At 40.8% G+C, this 22,167-nt stretch overlaps 1 protein-coding gene across 1 annotated transcript in view; it reads right to left on the bottom strand.

The window, feature by feature from the left end:
• The window catches only part of MTHFD1L (methylenetetrahydrofolate dehydrogenase (NADP+ dependent) 1 like), a 246,725-nt gene that overhangs the window by 200,466 nt on the left and 24,092 nt on the right, over nt 1–22,167 (bottom strand). The window contains exons 8-11 of the mRNA XM_074948613.1: nt 21,393–21,504; nt 14,286–14,374; nt 8,633–8,730; nt 2,205–2,378 (exon numbers count right to left, since the gene is read on the bottom strand). Coding sequence (XP_074804714.1) covers nt 2,205–2,378; nt 8,633–8,730; nt 14,286–14,374; nt 21,393–21,504 — 473 coding nt within the window. The remainder of the gene's footprint in view (nt 1–2,204; nt 2,379–8,632; nt 8,731–14,285; nt 14,375–21,392; nt 21,505–22,167) is intronic.

Here is a 22,167-nt window from a genome sequence, read left to right as displayed (position 1 = left end):
TGGTAAGTATTAGGAGTGTTGTAAGCAAGTCATGAGAAGTAATTCTTCCAACCCACTCAGGCTTCAGCTGGAGTATTGTGTCCAGTTCTGGGTGCCACATTTCAGGAAAGATGTGGACAATTTGGAGAAAGTCCGGAGAAGAGCAACAAAAATGATTACAGGTCTAGAAAACATGATCTATGAGGGAAGATTAAAAAATTGGGTTTGTTTAGGCTGGAGAACAGAACACTGAGGATGGACGTGATAACAGTTTTCAAGTACATAAAAGGGTGTTACAAGGACATGGGAGAAAAACTGTTAGGATAGGACAAGAAGAAATGGATTTAAATTGCAGCAAGGGCAGTTTAGGTTGGACGTTAGAAAAAATTCTGTCAGGGTAGTTAAGCACTGGAATAAATTGTCTAGGGAAGTTGTGGAATCTCTGTCATTGGAGATTTTTAAGAGCAGATTAGACAAACACTTGTCAGGGGTGATCTAGATAATACTTAGTCCTGCCTTGAGTGCATGGGGCTGGATTAGAAGACCTCTCAAGGTCCCTTCCAGTCCTACGATTCTATAATTTCTCTCTCACTCCCACAAAGCAGCATTCAGAGTATGTATTGCACTTTCTCCTAGGTTGCTGCCCTTAAAAGGGCAGATTGGGATGTAAAAAGAGGAAGCGTACAGGAGGCAGTTCCTCATATCCTAAACTCTATCTGAATAGAGTTCGGCATCACATCCATGTTCCCTCCTAAGCTACTTCTAAATCTGTGCTTGTGTGAAGCTCCACTTCTCCGGGGCTTTAGGAACACCCTTCCCCTGCTGCATAGTGTCTAAATCATGCAGCAACTTAGAACCTGAAAAAGCAGAACAGTTTTGCTCATCATCAACCTCATGGCCGAACCGGCTTCTATTTTATTTTTTTCAGTTAAAATTAAAAATGTAGCTCAATAGACATACACGATTGCTTTTGTGTTTCAAAGAAAGGCTCTTGTATTCTTCTCTCAGTGAACCTTCAAAATAAGGAATATTTCTGTAAATTGTAATTCCACAAGATGGCCTTGATGACAACTTCGCAAGTTTCTGGGTGACAGATTGATGTGACAGAAATTCACTGAACTGATGCCAGGCATCCAGATTTCCCACTAAGCATGTCCAAAAGCTAACTGTGTTTGTGCTAGCATGGAAGATACTAGTTGATCAAGGGATTGGCAGGACAAAGGCAACTAAGAATGGCCCTCTACTCTGGACCATCTGGAAATCTTAACTTCCCAATTTTGTTGCACTACTGCCAAAAACAACAAAAAAAGAGAATGTCACTAGAACTGGATTACATTTGGCAATGAAAAAAATTTGCTGTATCTTCCATTCTTCCCCCCACCCTTTATATATACTATGCTTAGTTGCCAGAAAACAAGGTGCTAAATAACCTTTAGAGAATTTTATGAAAACAACCTAAAACTTATCAATTCACAAAATAAAAACAACACCAGTGCATTACTACAGGCTTTTGTTGTAAAAAGAAAGCAAAGGACATGCTGCAATCTAATGTTTCATGAAAATGGTTGCACATAAGTGCAAGTGTGAAGAACTTTCCTTTTCACAAAGCAGGTGAGAGAGAAAATATTTACTTTCTAAGTGGGTGAGAAAAGGAGGCAAAGGAAAGTGGGTGAGAAAAGGAGACAGGCATTTCTAGATGAAGCATAACATTTTAAAATAATCATGGGAACAGAGAGTAGGATAAGCCTGCCTGGAGACGTGTCTACATTTTAGGGGAAAAACATGGATTTTATTTAACTATGCAGTTTACTATTCAATAAAAAAAGTATTTACCATTAATACCAATAGATTACCATGTCGTTTCCATTAAAAATTGTTTATGAACAGCCACAGTGCAGACAAAGTGACTGCACTTCTGAGTCAAATACTTTAAGAGCTGATGAGTCAAGAAAAATCAAATAGTTATAGAAGACATTTTAAGAAGCTTAACTCGACCTACCTTCCAAAAAAACATACTTAATTTCTGTAATCACAGCTTGAAGAAAAAAAAAAAGAGGTTTTTTTTTTTTTTAAAAAGGGGGAAAAATAAATACTTGCTTTCATAATGCACCAAGTGCTGCAAGTTTATAATGGGTAATTTATTCAGTAAATTAAAAGATATGAATCACATGTTTGTGTTAGCAGAGAGAGAGCAGGGAAGGGGGAAGCTTAGTGTATATTCTTACCCAGCAACTAGAACGTATTTTCCATCTGGTTGATCCTTTAACCTTTCCAGCAGGGACAAACGTACTTTGGCTTTGGTTTGGCCATAGATTTCAATTTCATCTGCAAGCAATCCTATCTCCTTGGCAAGTACATCAACAGCTTTTGGACGCTGTCCTCGGGAAATCTCAATATCACTGGAAAAGAAAACAAATAGGAGCCAAGAGACTTCTCTCAGCTTAGGTGGTCGATGACAACACAAAATAACAGCAAACGCTGCAACAATGAAGTTATTGTAACCGCTTTATGATCTCTTCTCCCAGATTTTGTTATCTGAACCTAAATACTAGCCAATGCCTAATGCAATATTGGAAAACACGTTTGTGTTATCTCCCCTCCCCTGCCCCCCGCCCCCGGAATGTTTACTAACATTTATTTCATTGTATTATTTTCTTTAATTGGGGTCCAAATATTACACAATGACTTCATATCAGACTAGTCAGTGTCTGCTGGATATTCAAGAATGTCACTTTGGAATGAAATTTTCTGTCAGTTTCTTTTCTTCCTCTATAGCAGTACATTTCAGCATTTACATGTACACATTACTGCAACGAACATACATTCCTTATAGTTAGCACTCATATCAACACAGACAAACATACTTACACATCAAAGAATGTGAAAACAAACTTTAAGCCTCACTGCTCCCCCATGAGGTAATGTAAGGAGGCAGATAACATACAGGGATCAGTTCACCTACCACTGAAATACAATATATGTGGGATAGCACACAGTGGCTCTTTAACTACACATAACACTACACAACAGGTAAAGATAAGATGGAAAGAAGAACAAGGCAACACACTAAAACTGCAGGGAATTTACTGTGGGTTAGGTGAACATCATAAACCAAATTGGGATTTAACAGCCATAGCCTTGAAAAAGAAATGTCAGGGGATCTTTAATATCTGCACATGAATAAGGACTAGTGTTAAAACAACTGCAGATGTCACCTCTTAGCACTCATTAACACTAAATTGGGTCATTTATTATTCAATTCTCATTCAGAGACAAATATACCACTTAATCAATCAACAAAATTTCCTGTAGTAGGGAGGTGTCTTTCCAGAGGTCTCCGATCCACATACTGACCCTACCTAAAAAGAAAAGGAGTACTTGTGGCACCTTAGAGACTAACCATTTTATTTGAGCATAGGCTTTCGTGAGCTACAGCTCACTTCATCCGATGAAGTGAGCTGTAGCTCACGAAAGCCTATGCTCAAATAAAATGGTTAGTCTCTAAGGTGCCACAAGTACTCCTTTTCTTTTTGTGAATACAGACTAACACGGCTGCTACTCTGAAACCTGACCCTACCTAGTGAGATATTACAGGATCATAATACATGACGATTTGGCTGCAGACAATTTCTACTCATTCCCCCTGCATTAAATGCATTCTCCTCCCTTGCATCAATTCTTCTCTCTAAACAAAAGTGCATACCAAAGAGACCTCTTGCATAAAGGATAGTTTCAGTATTTCTATGCTTTTCTGCATCAAACTCTATAAATATGTACTTAAAAAAAGCTAAGGAGTACTTGTGGCACCTTAGAGACTAAGAAATTTATTTGAGCATAAGCTTTGAATCTGGTTTATTTAAGGGAGTGAGACATGCAAATTTCAGCAGCTGGGACACCATATGGATGTGCAAGACGACACTGTTGAGCAGCAAAGAGAAACAGAAGTGTGGCTGGCAAAATTTTTTCTTTTAACTCTACTTCATTTTTAAGATATTGAAATTCCTATACAGAATTGTGTATTAAATCATCATTAGTGTCTTTTTGTAACTTGAGAGATAACAACCTAAAAATGGACTTCCTGAATTGCTTGTAGCGCTCTAAGCTCTCTCTACTTCCTTCACCTCTCCTTACAGAGGTGACTCCCACACAAAATTCTGTAGAATCTCCTTCCTCCATCAGATGATCTACCTAAGCAAAATAACTGCTGTTGTCATTCCTTCGCTGAAGAGCTCTTAAGAACCTTTGGGGGAAACAGCTTTTTAATACAAACAGAAAGCCTTTTACCAAGGAGGTTACATATAAATGGAGACATCCAACAAAATGCAGTTATTTTTGAATACAACAGGATCACTCCTCTATTAACAAGTGTGACAAAGCTCTGACCTTGTCTCAGTGGGTCCCGTGCTTCCTGGCGAACTACACTAGCCTCAGAGGCTCACTGTGACGCTCCATGTAGCCCTTCTCTCTCTAGAGGCAAGGGTCACAGCCTACTGAGCCATTTTCATCATAACCCAGCAAGGGAGGTGAGGAGAAGCTCTCCTCCCTCGCACAGACTCTGTTGTCCCCCAATCTCAGTGATTAGTCAGGGAGGACAGGGGAGAGCCCGGGCCTGCCCTCCACTCTGGGATCCAGCCCAGGGACCCTGATAGTAGCAGCTCTTGGTAGCTGACTTTTTGGAAACAGGACGAGTACGATTCCCTGGGCCACTTCCCCACAGCAGCCCACACTTCCTCAATATCTACATCACCCTTACCTCAGGGCCTCCTTTCTTGTGCCTGATAGGGTTTGTACTGCTCTGTTTCTCCAGCAGCATGGCTTCCTCCTACAGCTCCTGACACCTCCCTGACTAACTGGGAGGCTTTTCACTAGTTTCAGCCAGCCCCTGATTGGCTTCAGGTGTCCCAATCAAACTAGCTGTCTCCATTGCTTTCTGGAAGGATCTTAATTGGCCCCAGGTGTCTTGATTAACCTGGAGCAACTGCAATTTGGTTACCATGGTAACAGGGATTTGTTTAGGCTGGGGCTAACATACCTGTTTCTCACTACTTTCCTATAGCCATTTGGCCTTGTCCCGTCACACAAGATGGTGCAAGAAAAGACTTTACAATGATTTGGCATTTATATCTTAACTATAACTGGCGAAAATAAGGCTTTTTAAGTGTTTATGTCTCGCCACTTAATTATTTCTGTCAACAAATATTCTCCAGAATGTTTCTGATAGCAAATATTACTAGACATCCATCTGTGTCTATGGTGCAGCGAACACAAGTACTACTACATTTTTTTAATGGCTGAGGGAGACTGGTCCTACAGTTTATAATATTTCTAGCACACAGATGATTATAATCAGCATCCAGAAACTATCACATGCTTTCCTAATGGACCTAGGTATATTACGCAATTATAGAAAAAAGTTGCTGCTGAGATCAAAATCAAAGTCTCCTACACCCTCTGAGCTCTGCTGTTCAGTTCTGGAAGCAACTACCTGAGCAGAAATGCATCACCCTTATACCTAAACAGGAAAATGTTTTATTTCTTCATAAGAATGGCCCTACTGGGTCAGACCAAATGTCCATCTAGCCCAGCATCCTGTCTTCCAACAGCACCCAGTGCCAGAGGGAATGAACAGAACAGGTAATCATCAAGCGATCCACCCCGTCGCTCATCCCCAGCTTCTGGCAAACAGAGACTATGGACACCATCCCTGCCCATCTGGCTAACAGCCATTGATGGACCTATCCTCCATGAACTTATCTAGTTCTTTTTTGAACCCGGTTATGGTCTTGGCCTTCACAACATTCTCTGGCAAAGTTCCACTGGTTGACTGTGCGTTCTGTGAAGAAATACTTCCTTTTATTTGTTTTAAACCTGCTGCCTATTAATTTCATTTGGTAACCCCTAGTAACCAACACTTCTTTATCTACTTTCTCTACACCAGTCATGATTTTATAGACCTCAATCATATCTCCCTTTAGCCATCACTTTTCCAAGCTGAAAAGTCCCAGTCTTATTAGCCTCTCCTCATACAGAAGCCATATGATTTAACTGTAGTTTATGAAACAGACAACTTCCTTTTTTATTAATAGAGAGAATCTTTGACTTTTGCGTTCAGGGCTACTTGCAGGTTTTTCCAGACAGCTTAAGCCTCATACTTCAGTTTTCAGTACTAACTGTTCTTGGTTTTTCACATACTTGAAATTCAGCATTAGAAACAGCAATAAGGGACAGGCTGAGTGCCTGAGGCAGGATTCCTCAGTTAAAGGGAATATAAACCAAAGGGTCAGAACAACTTCAATCCAATTAGAAACAGTCACACAGAGAGCTGTAGCATTCAGCACAGAGGAAGGGCGAGGAATCAAGACACTGATCCAAAGCACAATGAAGTCATTGGGAACTCTTCCATAGACTTTGATGGGCTTTGGATCTGGCCCTTACAGCCTCACTGAACTCATTGTCTCTTCTGATTCCCTTACAATGTGTCTACCTGGCAAAAGGTTACCCTAATGGCTCCAATGTGTACAATTCCCAATTAAATAGCTCCATCAGCAGTTTGGTCTGACCAGCTACTGTTCTGCTTGGAATTTGTGTATGTGTTTTGTGGTGAAGGAGATAAAAGCAAAAACATAATTTCCCCTTTCATGTTTCAATAACTTCCAAGTATATATTATACAACACCATATAAAACATAGCTCTTTAAAGATTTTACTTTATTTTAAAACATTAGAAAGGTCTCCAATTGTACTTTCCTACACACATTAAAAATTAGTTCCATTCGTGTATGTCTGCACGTTCCTTTGCTAAGTATTACATTTATTAATAACTTATATATTTTTATTTTCCATTGCACGTATTACATTCAGAATAGTTTAACATATTTATCCTATCTACAGATGTTAGCTTTATTTTAAACAGATTTATTTTATTGTTACCTAAAAAATGTTTGAGGGTCAATTTTTGTTGTTGTTGCTGAATGTATTGTTTTGATTTCTGGATGAAAGAAACATGGGAAATAAAGGATAACTTTTAATCAACATGTTAAGCCTGAAGAAATGTTTGGTAATGTTAGTTGGACTAAAATATATTCATATGTACCAACTTTTTCCAACATCTGACATGGATGGCCAGTTTCTAAATAGTTAATTTAAATATTTTCAATATATATAAATGTTACATATTTGATACTAAACAAAAAGATTAGAAAATTAGGTTTTCTGTCAGAACAAGACAAGTTAAATATCTGCTGGCAACAGTGTTACACTGTAAATTACACTGGGAATTTACAAAATACAAGATTAAAAAAATCTCTACATCTAGTCAGTATGCACACTGAGAATTTATTACAATGTCTTTGGAAATGAATCTAATTAACGCCCCAGAGCTCCTTGAGAGCAAAAAGCAGATGTTCCCTGTTTTAGTTCCTATGCTTCTTTCTTACTTGTTTTCAATGAAAAATCCATCTGTTCCCATACAAAATTGTGTATTGTTGTAAAAGAATATTTTATACCTTCGCCCTAGCAAGCAACTGTATATTTAAAAGGAAAAAAAATACAACCACAAAGTTCCAGTAATTAAACAAATGGAAAACCTATCACTGGTAACATATTTTATATATGGTGGGGGGGGGGGGGAAGGTGGAGGGAAGCTGAGTTTTTTTGTTGAGTAGAAGTTTTATCATCAACCCCATGGCATGAAGTATAGTTTGATCTATTGTTTCTTTAGCTATATTTTTTAATGGGCAGTTTTCAAGGATGAAAAGGTTGAAATTGTATATATTTGCCCATTAAAAGCCTCAGGATATCAACTTTTTTCTTTCTATCTGCACTCTATAAAATGCTTGTTCTTTTGGCATCTGTTTTAAGTTACAAACTGAATCTGTTTCAATTAAATTGTTAAAACAAGAGACATTTAAAGGTGAAGTGAAATGCATTCTTTAAAAGCATGTACTAATTTTAACCTTAAATGTTAAAAATGCACTACATTCAGCAGCAGACTTATACAAATTATAAATGAATATATTTTCAAAGACTCTACTGGCCATAACTTGGGTTCAAGCCCTCGAGTTTCTCTCACATGCGAGTGCACACCCACCCACACCACACACACACACAACTTTATACTAATAGCAAAGCGGAGAGCCACATTTCTCCTGTCAGCAGTTGTTGCAATGTAAACATGGATCCCTGAAGGCCTGAACATAGGCAAGTAAATGAAAGAAGAACTGACCGAAAATAATTTGTTTATACAAAAGAATGTATTTGTAACTCTTCAAGACTGCAAACCTATTGTTGGGCCTCGATTCAGGAAAACATGGCTAAACAGAAAAGCACTTATGCATGAGCTCAGGTGCCTTTGAAGTCACTGGGAATTACATGCATGCTTAAAGTTAAGCATGTCCTCATATACTTTCCGGAATTGGGATCCCACTGATTTGGGAACTATTTCAGTTCACCTTTCAGTTTTAGGATTCATAAACTACTTTCCACTTATAAAAAATAACTAATACTAAATACCAGGATATTTAGTGACACAACAACAGAAGAAGCAAATAAGCAGAATAGCTGCTTTTGTATACTAGACAAACATATTTAAAAAGACATAATTAGATTCAGTTTAATGTTTAAACCACTTCCCCAAAGCTCATTATGCTTATTACCTGGGCACTGGGGAGAGGGGCTGAAGTTTCAAGCAATGGAGGTTCCATTCCCTGTATTGCTGAGACCGGATCCATCTCTCGCTGGTTTTTACCATGTTCTTTCACAGAGAAAAGAAAAACACTGTATGACAGTTGCATTATAAATGTTCAACAGTTTTATTTCAATTAGATAGAGCCCAAACATATGATTTCATAACTGCTAAAATAATCTCTATGCAAAGGATTGTAATAGGCATACCTACAACATAAGGATCTTCCAATTCTGTGTCTTTAGGAATAAAGAAAAACTATTACTGCATTGTTTAACCAAGATTTCAGGGAAGGGCAGGGTCATTCAGCACAAATGGCATTAAAATCTCTGGCTATGCACTTGGAGGTATTCTTCCTCCACACCAGCATTTTACTATTCTCTCTCTCCAAAATAAAGGAATTCTCCCACTCTCTTTAAATTACAAAAGAAGTGTCAACTGTTTAAAGAAAAGGAGGACTTGTGGCACCTTAGAGACTAACAAATTTATTTGAGCATAAGCTTTCGTGAGCTACAGCTCACTTCATCGATGCATGCTGTGGAAAATAAGGTAGGGAGATTTATATACTTTAGTTTTACTTTGTGTAATGACCCATCCACTCTCAGTCTTTATTCAAACCTAAGTTAATTGTATCCAGTTTGCAAATTAATTCCAATTCAGCAGTCTCTCGTTGGAGTCTGTTTTTGAACATTTTTTTGTTGAAGAATTGCCACTTTTAGGTCTGTAATCGAGTGACCGAAGAGATTGAAGTATTCTCCGACTGGTTTTTGAATGTTATAATTCTTGACGTCTGATTTGTGTCCATTTATTCTTTTACATAGAGACTGTCCAGTTTGGCCAATGTACATGGCAGAGGGGCATTGTTGGCACATGATGGCATATATCACATTGGTAGATGTGAGTGGATGTGTCATTACACAAAGTAAAACTATTTCCCCATGTTTATTCCCCCCCCCCCCCCCCACTGTTCCTCACACGCTCTTGTCAACTGCTGGAAATGGCCCACCTTGATCATCACTACAAAAGGTCCCCCCCTCCACCCCCCGCCCGCTGGTAATAGCTCACCTTACCTGATCACTCGCCTTACAGTGTGTATGGTTAACACCCATTGTTTCATGTTCTCTGTGTATATAAATCTCCCCACTGTATTTTCCACTGCATGCATCTGATGAAGTGAGCTGTAGCTGACGAAAGCTTATGCTCAAATAAATTTGTTAGTCTCTAAGGTGCCACAATTCCTCCTTTTCTTTTTGCGGATACAGACGAACACAGCTGCTACTCTGAAACCTGTCAACAGTTTAGTGACTCTTCCTCTTGCTTAGATCCTCAGTGCTGGTTTGTTCCCTCTCAAAAGAGTAAGCAAATGGATTAACCCTTGAGGTTTCCTTTTAAGCCCCATCAGTTAATAGACACATACTATAAAACTAAAAACTAGTTGCTTCTCTCCAATGTGACACTAGACATTATTATTGACCTTCAACATACAGTACTCTCCTACAAACTGATCAACATAACAGAGAAGCCCTAACCAGCTAATTAAAGAACTGGCATTGTTGGCAGGAGATAACTGGCATTGAAGGAGAAAGCTGGGGCTTGCGCATCAAAGCAGATGGCATCATAAGAAGAGAAGTCACCAGGACTGTCCCTCTAGCATTACTTACTCCTTTGGGCCTTGCAGCCTGCCTTCTTTAAATGTTAGTCCTCAAAGGCTAATGTGGCAAAGGTGAGACAACCCAAGCCTGACCCAGCTGAGCTGATGAGAATTATGAGCGATGGGGGAGATGATGCAGGATTTGTGCATTTTTAAATTAACAAATTTAATTTGGGGTACTATACTTTTAAAAAATCCCAAATGAACAAAACTAATATTAATTAAGCATGGGGGCAAAAGTAGTAAAAACGTATTGCCTCTTGAGGAAAATCGTTTCCTTGGTTGCTGCTTGTTTCCCAAGGCTTTGGCCAACATATAGCAATCATCTGAAGTGATATTTCCCTTCAGAGCAATATTTTACAGTTACTGCCGTTGCAGCTTGTCAACAGTTGCATTTCATTGTATAGCAATCCAGAGTGTTACCAAGAGAAATATCTGGAGCTCCAACAGAACATATCAGCCCAGGATCCCCAAGTGCTTTACAAATTCTCACAACACCTTTGTGAGTTCAATTTTACACATGGGTAAACTGAGACACAGAGCACTTAAGTCACTAGCCAAAAACTCAGTTCTACCATGGCTCCACAATAAAAAATGAGTAATTGTGACTTCAACTCACCTTCTCTAGTGAAGAGGATCCCTCTTCCTCCCACATCTACACATCAAATGCCCAGGCAATTCTCAGTGAAAACATTGCAATATGTGAGATACATGCTATGACCACTACTGTTTCCCTCTGTGTGTTTTACTATTTTACTCTTGTCTTTTTCTTCTCTCCTTTTGTTTCCCCTTTTCACCTCTGCATTTTTCTTTCTTTCTCCTAATTTGACTCACTCTTTTCTGCTTTAAGAAAAGGAGGACTTCTGGCACCTTAGAGGCTAACAAATTTATTAGAGCATAAGCTTTCATGAGTTACAGCTCACTTCATCGGATGCATGCAGTGGAAAATACAGTGGGGTGATTTATATACGCAGAGAACATGAAACAATGGGTTTTACCATACACACTGTAATGAGAGTGATCAGGTAAGGTGAGCTATTACCAGCAGGAGAGTGGGGGCGGGGGAAGAGAACGACCTTTTGAACCCCTCTGCCATGTACATTGGCCAAACTGGACAGTCTCTACGTAAAAGAGTAAATGGACACAAATCAGACGTCAAGAATTATAACATTCAAAAACCAGTCGGAGAACACTTCAATCTCTTTGGTCACTTGATTACAGACCTAAAGTGGCAATTCTTCAACAAAAAAACTTCAAAAACAGACTCCAACAAGAGACTGCTGAATTGGAATTAATTTGCAAACTGAATACAATTAACTTAGGCTTGAATAAAGACTGGGAGTGGATGCGTCATTACACAAAGTAAAACTATTTCCCCATGTTTATTCCCCCCCTTCCGCCCCCGCCCCGCTGTTCCTCAGACGTTCTTGTCAACTGCTGGAAATGGCCCACCTTGATCATCACTACAAAAGGTCCACCCCCCCCATCCCCCGCTGGTAACAGCTCACCTTACCTGATCACTCTCCTTACAATGTGTATGGTAACACCCATTGTTTCACGTTCCCTGTGTATATAAATCTCCCCACTGTATTTTCCACTGCATGCATCCGATGAAGTGAGCTGTAGCTCACGAAAGCTTATGCTCAAATAAATTGGTTAGTCTCTAAAGTGCCACAAGTCCTCCTTTTCTTTTTGCGGATACAGACTAACATGGCTGCTACTCTGAAACCTGTCTTTTCTGCTTTATTTATTCAACTCTTAGCAGCAGCAAAGAGAGGCACTGCATTCAAGCACAGAGAGGCTTTAAATAGCACAACTACATGAAAGGGACTTGGGGCTTGTCTACACTAGCACTTTACAGTGCTGGAAGTTTCTCGCTCAGGGGTGTCAACAAACACTCCCCTGAGCACTGCAAGTTTCGGCGCTGTAAAGTGCCAGTGTAGACAGTGTACACCTGCACTCTCAGCACCTGAAGCTATTCCCCTCGTGGAGGTGGGTTTTTTACAGAGCTGGAAGAGCTCTCTCCCAGGGCTGGTGCCGTGACTACACAGCCACATTAAAGTGCTGCCGCGGCAGCGCTTCAACATTGCTAGTGAAGACATGCCCTTGGACTGCATACTCAAAACTGCTTTTATATTGCAGCCTTGTGTGAGAACAAAGCATCTGTGCATTTGAATGTAGTAATGCTCCCTACTCTGTTTTCACCACCACCAACGTGATTGTGGTGGTAATAAAGCAGGGAAAGAACTTTTCCGGACCTCCGCTCTACTTATCATGTTAGGGCATGGCTACACTTGCAGATGTAGGGTGATGGGAGTTAAACCATCACCCTACATTAAACCAGCCCTCAGAGACAGCACCAGGGAAAGCACTATCATGCGTTCACACCGTCAGCTGCAAGCACAGTGGCGTGGCCACATTAGTAGCACTGGCAACGCCACAGAGAGCAGGGCATTGTGAAAGTTATCCCAGTATGCAAGCGGCTGCAGTGTGCTTTTCAAATCGGGGGGAAGGGGTGTGCGTATGTGGAATGTGACAGGGAGTGTGTTGTGTATTTGGGGGGAGAGACTGCGTTATGGGGGGCAGAGATTGTGTCAGCATGCTGTCTTGTAAGTTCAGACAGTAGCAGAGCGAAGGGGGAAACCCTGACATCAGCCCCCACCCCTGCCTCTCTCTCTCTCTCTCTTTCTCTCTCACACACGCACAAATGCCTGCCACTGCAGCAGGAGCATTCCACAGTAATGGTTTGCTTTGTCCAGGAGCAGATAAGCATGCGGGCTGTCAGAAATGGAGCTTTGAAAGGGCATATCCGCATGCCTGCAGCCGAGTTCAAAACAATGACAAGAATTGCCGCTTGACTTCAAGGGATTATGGGACGTTTCTGGAGGCCAATCACTGCACAGTATTGCAACACATCGTCCAGACTGACACCCAGGCGTTTCAGCCGGAGCGCAGCAAGATTTATGCTTCTCATGGAGGTGGATTACCAGGAGCGCTCCAGCTGCAGAGTCCAGGCGCTCTACATGCCTTGCCACTGTGGACGGAGTTAGGGTGCCTGGGGCTGATTTAATGCGCTCTAACTTGCAAATGTAGCCAAGGCCAAAGTTGTGAGCATGGCAGGGAACCTATATGCAGCAGGCTGGTTAGTAATCATAGTAGGACCATAAGTACATAAGCATAACTCTGTATTATAACTGCAGGTAACTAGGGTACTCCGATTATTCTGCTACACATAATAAACATTCATTTAATTTCTGAAACAGCTGTGTGCTAACATTATGTAGTGCCAACGTAACCCAACAGCCGTTCTTTCAAGTAAATACAAAACACATACATATTACTACTTCAAGATAAGAAGAAATCCAAAGAAAAGCATTTAAATCATCAACAAATGTTAGAGACATTGACAAATTAATCAAAGCAAGCTTTAACCAACACCAAATTATTTTAACATGACTGTGATGACACAAACAAAATCCCAAAATGTCTAAGCTAAAGTGTGCGCTCAGTCTTTAAACTCGCTTGACTGTGAAATAAAACGAGGCAAAAATACTTGATATTCAGACAGATTCGTTTTCCTGGCTTTATATTTACATAGCACTTCACAAACATTAGTAACTCTTCATAAAACTATTGGGTTGCAGGCAGCCATAAGTATAATTCCCTCACTATCACTTTGTGCCTAACTTATTTTTAGAGATCAAGCTACAAATCTTTTTATCAAGCTTTGTTACAGTTATCATTGTTATTGTATTTTGATTTTAATTCCTCATTTACCTTAATTTTGATAAATAAAACAAGAATGAATCACCCAATGAATTTCCTTGATTATATTATTAAGGGAGTTGCAGGTCATAATTTTCCCTCTTTTAAATTTGCCAGACTTGTCCAATTGCAGCTGTAAGTGCATAGACTGTGAACTCTAGAGCCCAGTAAACACAGTGAGTTTTATACACTTTTGGGTCATACTAACCTGCATCCGCACTGCTATTGCCAGAGGACCTACAGCCTCTACAGCAGACTGGTTGCTGTACTTTAAATCTTGACCATAACCATGTTCCCCTGTAAAAGAAAACATTGCACCAATGAGTCATGAGACCTTTGACAGTAGGAATAGGCAGAAACATGTTGGAGAGACATCTTCATCCAAAAAAAAAATAAAAATAAAAAAAAATTGTCTGAATGTTTATTCCAAATTTAACAACCTCACTGCTCAACTACCACTGTCTCCTTAATTTTAAGCAGACAGCAGCTGGAAGAGTGGTGTGTGAGTGTATACATATTAGATATCCAAAGGAAACCAGTTCCAGTTCACAAAAATGTGCCATTTGTGCAAAAAGCTACAGAATGCGTTAGGATTTGGAAAATTACATATATTTGAAACAATCCATTGGACAAATAGGGAAAAGATTTTTAGTCTGCCTTTCCCTGTGCATATCACTTTGAGAGGGCAATGAAATTAAGAAATATATGCATAAGATCATAAAAAAAAATACTACCATTAGCCAAACAGATTTATAATCTAGACTCAGAATAGACAAAGTTTTCTGGAATTAATGAGTAGCAAGTTTCCTTCACCAATATTACTTTTAATGCAGACTTTCTGCACAGTCAACCCAATGGTTACAACTGGCTTCCAGTAGGACAAGGTCTTTCAGTGGTCATGAATTAGATTAGATGTCAATGTATTATTTTGTCACTGTTCCCATCATCCTTGTTTGTTTGTTTTTTCAACCCACTTGTTGCTTCTTGCCTTATATCTAGCCAGTGATTTCTTCAAGCAAAGATCCATCTTTCAATCTAAACTTTAGCTAGCACAATGGGACCCTGATCTTGAATGCAGACTCTAGGCATTACAATAATAAAAGTGCATTTGCTGCATTAGTCTTATACCTCAGGGAACCAGAGCTCAAATCCTGACCCAGTCAGGTTGTCTCTTTCTAATTCCCATCTGTGCACATCATAAAAACAACTACACAATTTGGCACAATTCTCACTCTTAAAGAGTCTCAGAACTAGAACATCAGGGACATTGTGGGTCAGAATTAAAGGCATGCTGACATAAGTGTGTGGAGAAATTTGAACACCAACTGCCCACACAATGCTTGACTCTAGCCAGTGCTGTTAGTCATCATGTCCTGCCTCCTTAGGAGACTGAAGTCACTGAGAGACCAAAAGACCTTGTTTACATACACATTTAGCCTAATTCAATTAATCTTCTAACACTTTCTCAAATGCTACCTCATCAAGCACCTTTACCGTAGTGACAAAGCTAACTAAATAATAGAGATTCTATTCCTAACACTAAACACACAATAAAAAATGTTTAAAAGATCTTCCGCTTGTGTTAACACTTCTTGTTTTAAACCAGATCTTATGGTATTCTACAATTTTAGACTAGAATCCTGTGCAATTTACTGGAAGTTATAACAGTCTGTCAGTCATAAACTGACTACAGTTGCATTGAGACCATTCTGGGATTTTTGCCAGAACAACAAATGAAGTAGGAGGGATGAAGTTAAATTCCCCTCTCTTTCAGACATCTGTGCTTTACAGAAACATTTCAAGTTTTTATTTGAATTGGCTTAATATGCCTTCTTTATCAATGCAGAGATTAGCATGTGTATAAATACACATTAGACTCAGAGATTTCCCTTCAACAGCGTTCTCTCAGCCTGCATGTACTTACAACACAAAGTCAGACTAATCTGGCTTTTGCAGGGAACTAGACGAAGTTAGAGAGGTAGAATGCATGCGCACACTCTAACCAAGGGGGAAACCTGTGGTGTTGCAACGTCTCATTTATGGCAGATATTCCAACTGATGGGCTGGAATAGCTGCCCTAGTCTCTCCACGCCCCCTATGATCAGTATAAGTGTACATCCTGCAGCCCCTCTTCCATCCTGCCCCAAGGTCTCCTCCAGGCCTACCTATTTTTACCCCAGGATGCAGAGGTGATAGAGCTGCTGCCTCATTCAGAGACTCTATCTGTATCCCCAGGCAGTCCCACTGCAGGGTTTAAGTGGTGCAGAGGGATTTGCTAGTTCCTTTCCACATGGGTGAGTTTCACAACTACATACTTATGTATCGGCTGGGATTTTCAAAGATTAGCAAGATCCCATAGAAGAGGCTATTATTATTATTATTGAAGTAATACCCTAGTTATTAGTACAGATAAGCAGGATGCCATATTAATGGAAACTGCTTTTTAAAAACATTCTAAATGAAGAACATGCCAAACATCAGATTATATAAAATAAAAGCTGCATCCAAGAAAATTCCATCACCGAAAGTGAATGCTTCAGATCCATCTAGTTTATGTCAACAGAACTACACAAGAAAATTACGTCCTCACAATTTCTTGGTACTTATCTTTTATTCTGGGAAATAAAACATGCACGTGTGTGAGGGTGGGTACTCTATTTACATACGTGAGATAAAAATGTAGCCACCACCAGGCAGAAATAATAGTCAATTCATGGCTGTTGTTGCCTTCAGGCCGCATTTCACTGCTGTGACCTCTCAAATGTTAAAAATATCCTATTTTTAAAGTGTGAAAAAAACCAAAACTACTTTTTGAGCACATCTATTAATAAAATTCCAATATGTGTTTAAAGTAAAAAATCAAATATAAGATTGTGACTTCACTGATGTCACAATCACCTAACAATAGTCTTTAAATAACTTGCAGTTCAGCTAAGTGAATTCTTCCTGTCCAACACAAACAAATGTATTTTTTGTATACATTCTCTATAAATTTCAACAAGCATGGAATAAAAAAATTGGTAAAATGTGTTTCTGCTATTCTTCCAGTGTTTCTCCTGCAAAACATACGGAGGAAGACAGATGGATATTTGTAGATGATTTAAATAAAACACATTTTCTTTTTAAAATCCTGTGTTGTCTCTCAAAAAATGTCATAGGTATGCATGTATCTAGGGTCCCAATATTGGAGCTGGATACATGCAGAGAGACATATATGCTCATGCAGAGTCTGACTGAAATCAATGCGCTCTACATATCTATTTTAGGTACCTATAAGGACTACATTGCCATATCTGAGCACCTCACAATCTTTTAATGTATTTATCCTCACAATATTCCTGTGGGATAGGAAAGAACTATTATCCTATTAGGTACCACTGTGGAATTGAAGCATAAAACTAAGGGTAGGGTTGCCAGGCATCCTGTTTTTGCCTGGAACGCCCGGTCAAAAAAGGTCATTGGTGGCTGTAGTCATGGGGGCCCTGCACGCTGCCTCCACCCCAAGCACCGGCTCCGCAGCTCCCATTGGCTGTGCAGAGGCAGTGCCTGCAGGCACAGACAGCGCACAGAGCCCCCTGAGCCCTCCATCTACAAGCCAGACATTCCGATGCTTCTGGGAGCCATCTGAGGTAAGCACTGCCCGGGCGAAGCACGCACTTCACATTCCCTCCCGCACCCCAACCGCCTGCCCCAGCCCTGAGCCCCCTCCAACACCCCCTCCCGGAGCCTGCACCCCACACTCCCTCCCAAACCCCTGCCCCAGCCTGAGACTCCTCCCGCACCCATACTCCCTGCCGTAGCCCACACCGCAACCCCCTGCCCCAGCCCGGAGCCCCCTACTGCACCCCAAACCTCCAGCTGGAGTCTGCACCCCCTCCCGTACCTCCAAACCCCTCAGCCCCAGCCCTGATTCCCCTCCTGTACTCCAAACCCCTCAGCCCCAGCCCAGAGCCTCCTCCTGCACCACAAGCCCCTCATCCCCAGTTCCATCCCACCAGACGGAGCCCTCACCCCCTACCCCAATCCAGAGCCTCCTCCCACACTCTGAACCCATTTCTGGCCCCATCCTGGAGCCCGTACCCCAACCCCCTGCCCGGTGAAAGCGAGGGTGAGGGAGAGCGAGCAGGCAGGGCCTCAGGGAAGGGGTAGGAAAGGGGTGTTCAGTTTTGTGTGATTAGAAAGTTGGGAACCCTAACTAAGGGCAAGTCTATATAGCAAGTTAGTGCATGGCAAGTTAAGGTGTAAATCTATAGTGCTCTGGCATGCCGTACACTAACTGTCCATGTGGACCCTGCAGCTGCACACTAAAAGTTCCCTAGTAGGCTTTGAACAGGATCTGTTTATTTAAAATTCTGTTTTTTAAAATAGTATTGGGTTATTATAATATTTTAAAACAGGATTTGCTTACCAAAAATAGCTTGCTAGCTTTGCTATGGCTTTCAATAGGATTTAGGGAGGTCTCCCAGCTTTCACTTTCTGTTTAAAAAGCTGAATCAAATATAGATTTCATGCCTATAATTTAGCTTTTTTAAATTAAAAAACAAACCAAAGAGTGACCTGGGAGCAATGGTTGGTTTTGTACACATTGTGGTGGTGACCACAAATCGTTAGAATTATATGAAACAACACAGAAGGTACGTGGATAAAACTAAAAAGCCAAGTAATTTGTTCTTGGGGAGAGTGTGAGACGACATATTTTATAACAGAAATTATTACATTGCTCTACTGTGAACTACAGAGATTACTTTAAAAAGTCAATTGCTTTGACATCAGAAAGTGAGATCCATTTATCCCGACATACAAGTTCTAAGTATTATTATGTGACAATTAGAACTTTCTGGGGATGTTATTCAAATAGGTTCAACTACAATCCTGACTCAATGTCTAAAAATCATGCACTTTTATTCCTATAGCAGCTAGCTGTCCCAGTAAAATTTCAAATATTTTTGTAGCATACCTTTGCACTAAGTTTTTTTATTTTAATGTCTTGAAACTTAGGCTTGTTCAATCCAAGCTCCTATACTAAAAATAAGATGAGCTGCATGGCATAAACAAATTTATTTTCATCGTAATGCTTTGAACTCTGATCTTGGAAACATTTATGCATGTGAGTGATTTTACGCATCTGAGTAGTCCCATTGAATTTAATAGGACTACTCACATTTGCACTGTTATTCACATAAGTGTTCGCACGATAGAGTCTTAGATGACTAATTATACAAACTCTTCATTATGTATCATCAAACAAATAATCTCTATGGCTTTCTTTCATAAATCATTGAAGAAGAAGAATGGCCAACACTCGCTGGCATCTTTAAAAAAAAAAGCACATCTAGATCATAATCAAATTCTACCACGTCATAGACGACTACATGGTGAAGTTACTACTAAGAAATATGACCTTTTAGAAGAATTAACTAAGTAATTAGATAATTTAGTTTACAGCTGGGTTCAATGAGTTCGATCAGTTTAATGAGCCACTGATTTCAATGGAATTACATTGGCAGTAGGTGTAACAGAGTGGCAATACAGGCCAAGTATCTACTCTCGTGTAAACTATCCTAAATAAAAAAAATTACTTGGCATCTACTTTCTCCTTTGTAAATGAAAGTACAATGTGGAACAAATTTCCGTCTGTTCTTGTAGACTTTTTTCTGTAGGTGTACTCTTCTGGCTCACACACTAGCCGAGTTTAGAAGTCCCTTCCCACTGAAAAGGTTTTTTCTTCCTTGTACTTCTGTACAAAACTAAACTGGATAAAGCATTAGAAAATAAGTAGGGAACAATCCTTCAGTGGGAGCAGATCTACAGGATGACCGAATTGTTTTTTACCATTCTAATTTATAGGAATATGTTCTACTCCTGAGGGCATTCTGTGCCAAAAGATTAAAAATTCTAGGCCAAAAAAATTGAAAATTCTGCACACAATATTGTAAAATTCTGCAAATTTTATTTGTCAAATAAATGTGGAAGCTCCAGCATGGCATTGGGGAGTACAGGGCACCAGCTTCACAGAGGTGGGAGATCACTGTGCAGCTCCCCCCGGGACATGGACTCAGCAATGAGGCTGCATCCAACTCTGACACAGTGCAAGGACCGGGCCTGCCCCAGAAACACCTCAGAGCCCTGCTTCTCCATGCCAGGTGTACAAGGTATGGGCAGACAGGCTCAATAAGGCAGGATCCAAGTGTGGAGGGGCTTAGTGTGGGGAGATCCAGGTGTGGGTTAAGAGGGTTTGGTGTCGGGCAATCTGGGTGCAGGTGGCTCAGTGGGGGATCCAGGTGGGGGGAGGGGGGGTTCTGGGTGCAACAGTAATAGGATTCTGCGGGGGGGGTCCAGGTGAAGGTGGTTGGGGCTCAGCGGGGAGAGGGTTTGGTTTGGTGGGAATAAAGTTGGCAGGGGGTCTTGGTGTGGGGAGCTCAGTGTGTGGGGGAGTCCAGATGCTGGGGGAGTGGGGCTCAGTGGGGCAGGGATCCAGGTGCAGCTGGTTGGGGCTTGGTAGGGTGGGGATCCAGGTGCGGGTGGCTTGTCAGGGCAGTCCAGGTGCAGGGGGCTCATCGGGGGGGTTCTGGGTGCAGGGGGAGGGTGAGGCTTGGTAGGAAGGTCTGGGTATGAGGGGGTCGGGTGGATGGAGGAGCAGCTCCCTGTACAGTGATCCCTCCATGTGAAGCTGAAGAGCGATGGGTGCAGGAAGCGTGAGGGAGTTGGGGGAGAGTTTGCAGAATTTCCTACAGCCAGGGGAGAAATCTGACACGGCCCCAAATCCCATGCCAGGGAATAGAAAGTCCTGTCCTCCCCAGCCCAGCCAGGACTAGCCGCTGAGCCCGGCACAGGGTAGGAGCCACCAACCAGGTCTTCCGCAGTCCCGCCCTCTGCCCCAGAGTGATTTACTTCTCTGCCAACTGCCCTGGGTACCCAAAACATACTGCTGGGAGGGTCTCATGACCACTCTTGTGGCTTCCCTTTGCTTCCCAATCAGAAAGTGATTTTTCTGTGGGGAAGCAAAGAAATCTGCAGGGGACAAATTCCGCACATGCTCAGTGGCACAGAATTCCCCCAGGAATAATGTACATTCTATAATACTGATAATTAAGCTAGTAAGATCATCAACTGTTGCCTGCATAACCCCAAGCTCATAAATATCAGGTACAGGAAGGGATGAACTCATATACATGCATACATACACACAATACATATACATTTATTTTTAAATGAGCTATTCTAAACATCACAGGTCTTTGCTACCATATCTTGTACTTATCCTTGAATCCCTTACACTTCTTTCAAGTGGTATACAATTTTAAACTGATCTTACCTGATAAAAAGTCAGGATAACAACTGACAATGGTTGTTCCAGGCCTTATCCAACTGACTGGAATCTCCTTAGGTTTGGTACTGCCTACCACCACCACATCTGCCTGATGAAGCTAAAAACCAGACAAACAAAAATATTCTAAAATTAGGAATATATCATGCAGTGTAGACTTAACATTCAAGCCCAACTTATACTTAACTTCTCACAGTATCCACAAGTGAATGCAAAAGATCCAGACTACAGGCCTGATTCTTACATTACTGAGGATCAGGAATAACTCCATTGAAATCAATATGTACATTCTAGTGTAAAGTCAGGAAAGTGAGATCACAATCAGGGCCCATAATATTACATGCAAATCATATCTTGAAAAACCCATTGTGCTTGAAAGCGCTGTGCGACTGGACATTTTGGAGGGACTTCTGTTTTGTGGAAGATGTGGGTTGAAAGAATGTGATAACATTTGATTAGAAATGAGATCAAGAAACTAAACATTCAAAATTACTACAATTTGTTGAACAACTATCTGAACATCTCAATTGTGGACAAAACAAGGCACTGCTCAAAGCTGGATTTGTGAAAGTGGTGAAAACAAAAAACCCCACACACTCAAGTCACATTAGTCGGAAGGCAACATAAGAGCTGATCAGCTGCCCTACATTCATCAGCGCCTTCAAAAAATTCCAATTAAAACCTTTTTCCCTGTTAACTCATGTTTACCAAAAGAAGCCCCTGATTTTATCAGGCTCTGTGGAGTCAAGGACAATACAGAGCA

Source organism: Natator depressus, chromosome 3, assembly GCF_965152275.1.
Source record: "Natator depressus isolate rNatDep1 chromosome 3, rNatDep2.hap1, whole genome shotgun sequence".
Lineage (NCBI taxonomy): Eukaryota > Metazoa > Chordata > Testudines > Cheloniidae > Natator > Natator depressus.
The sequence above is the reverse complement of the archived record's forward strand: the minus strand, read 5'-3'. Positions and strand labels throughout refer to the sequence as shown.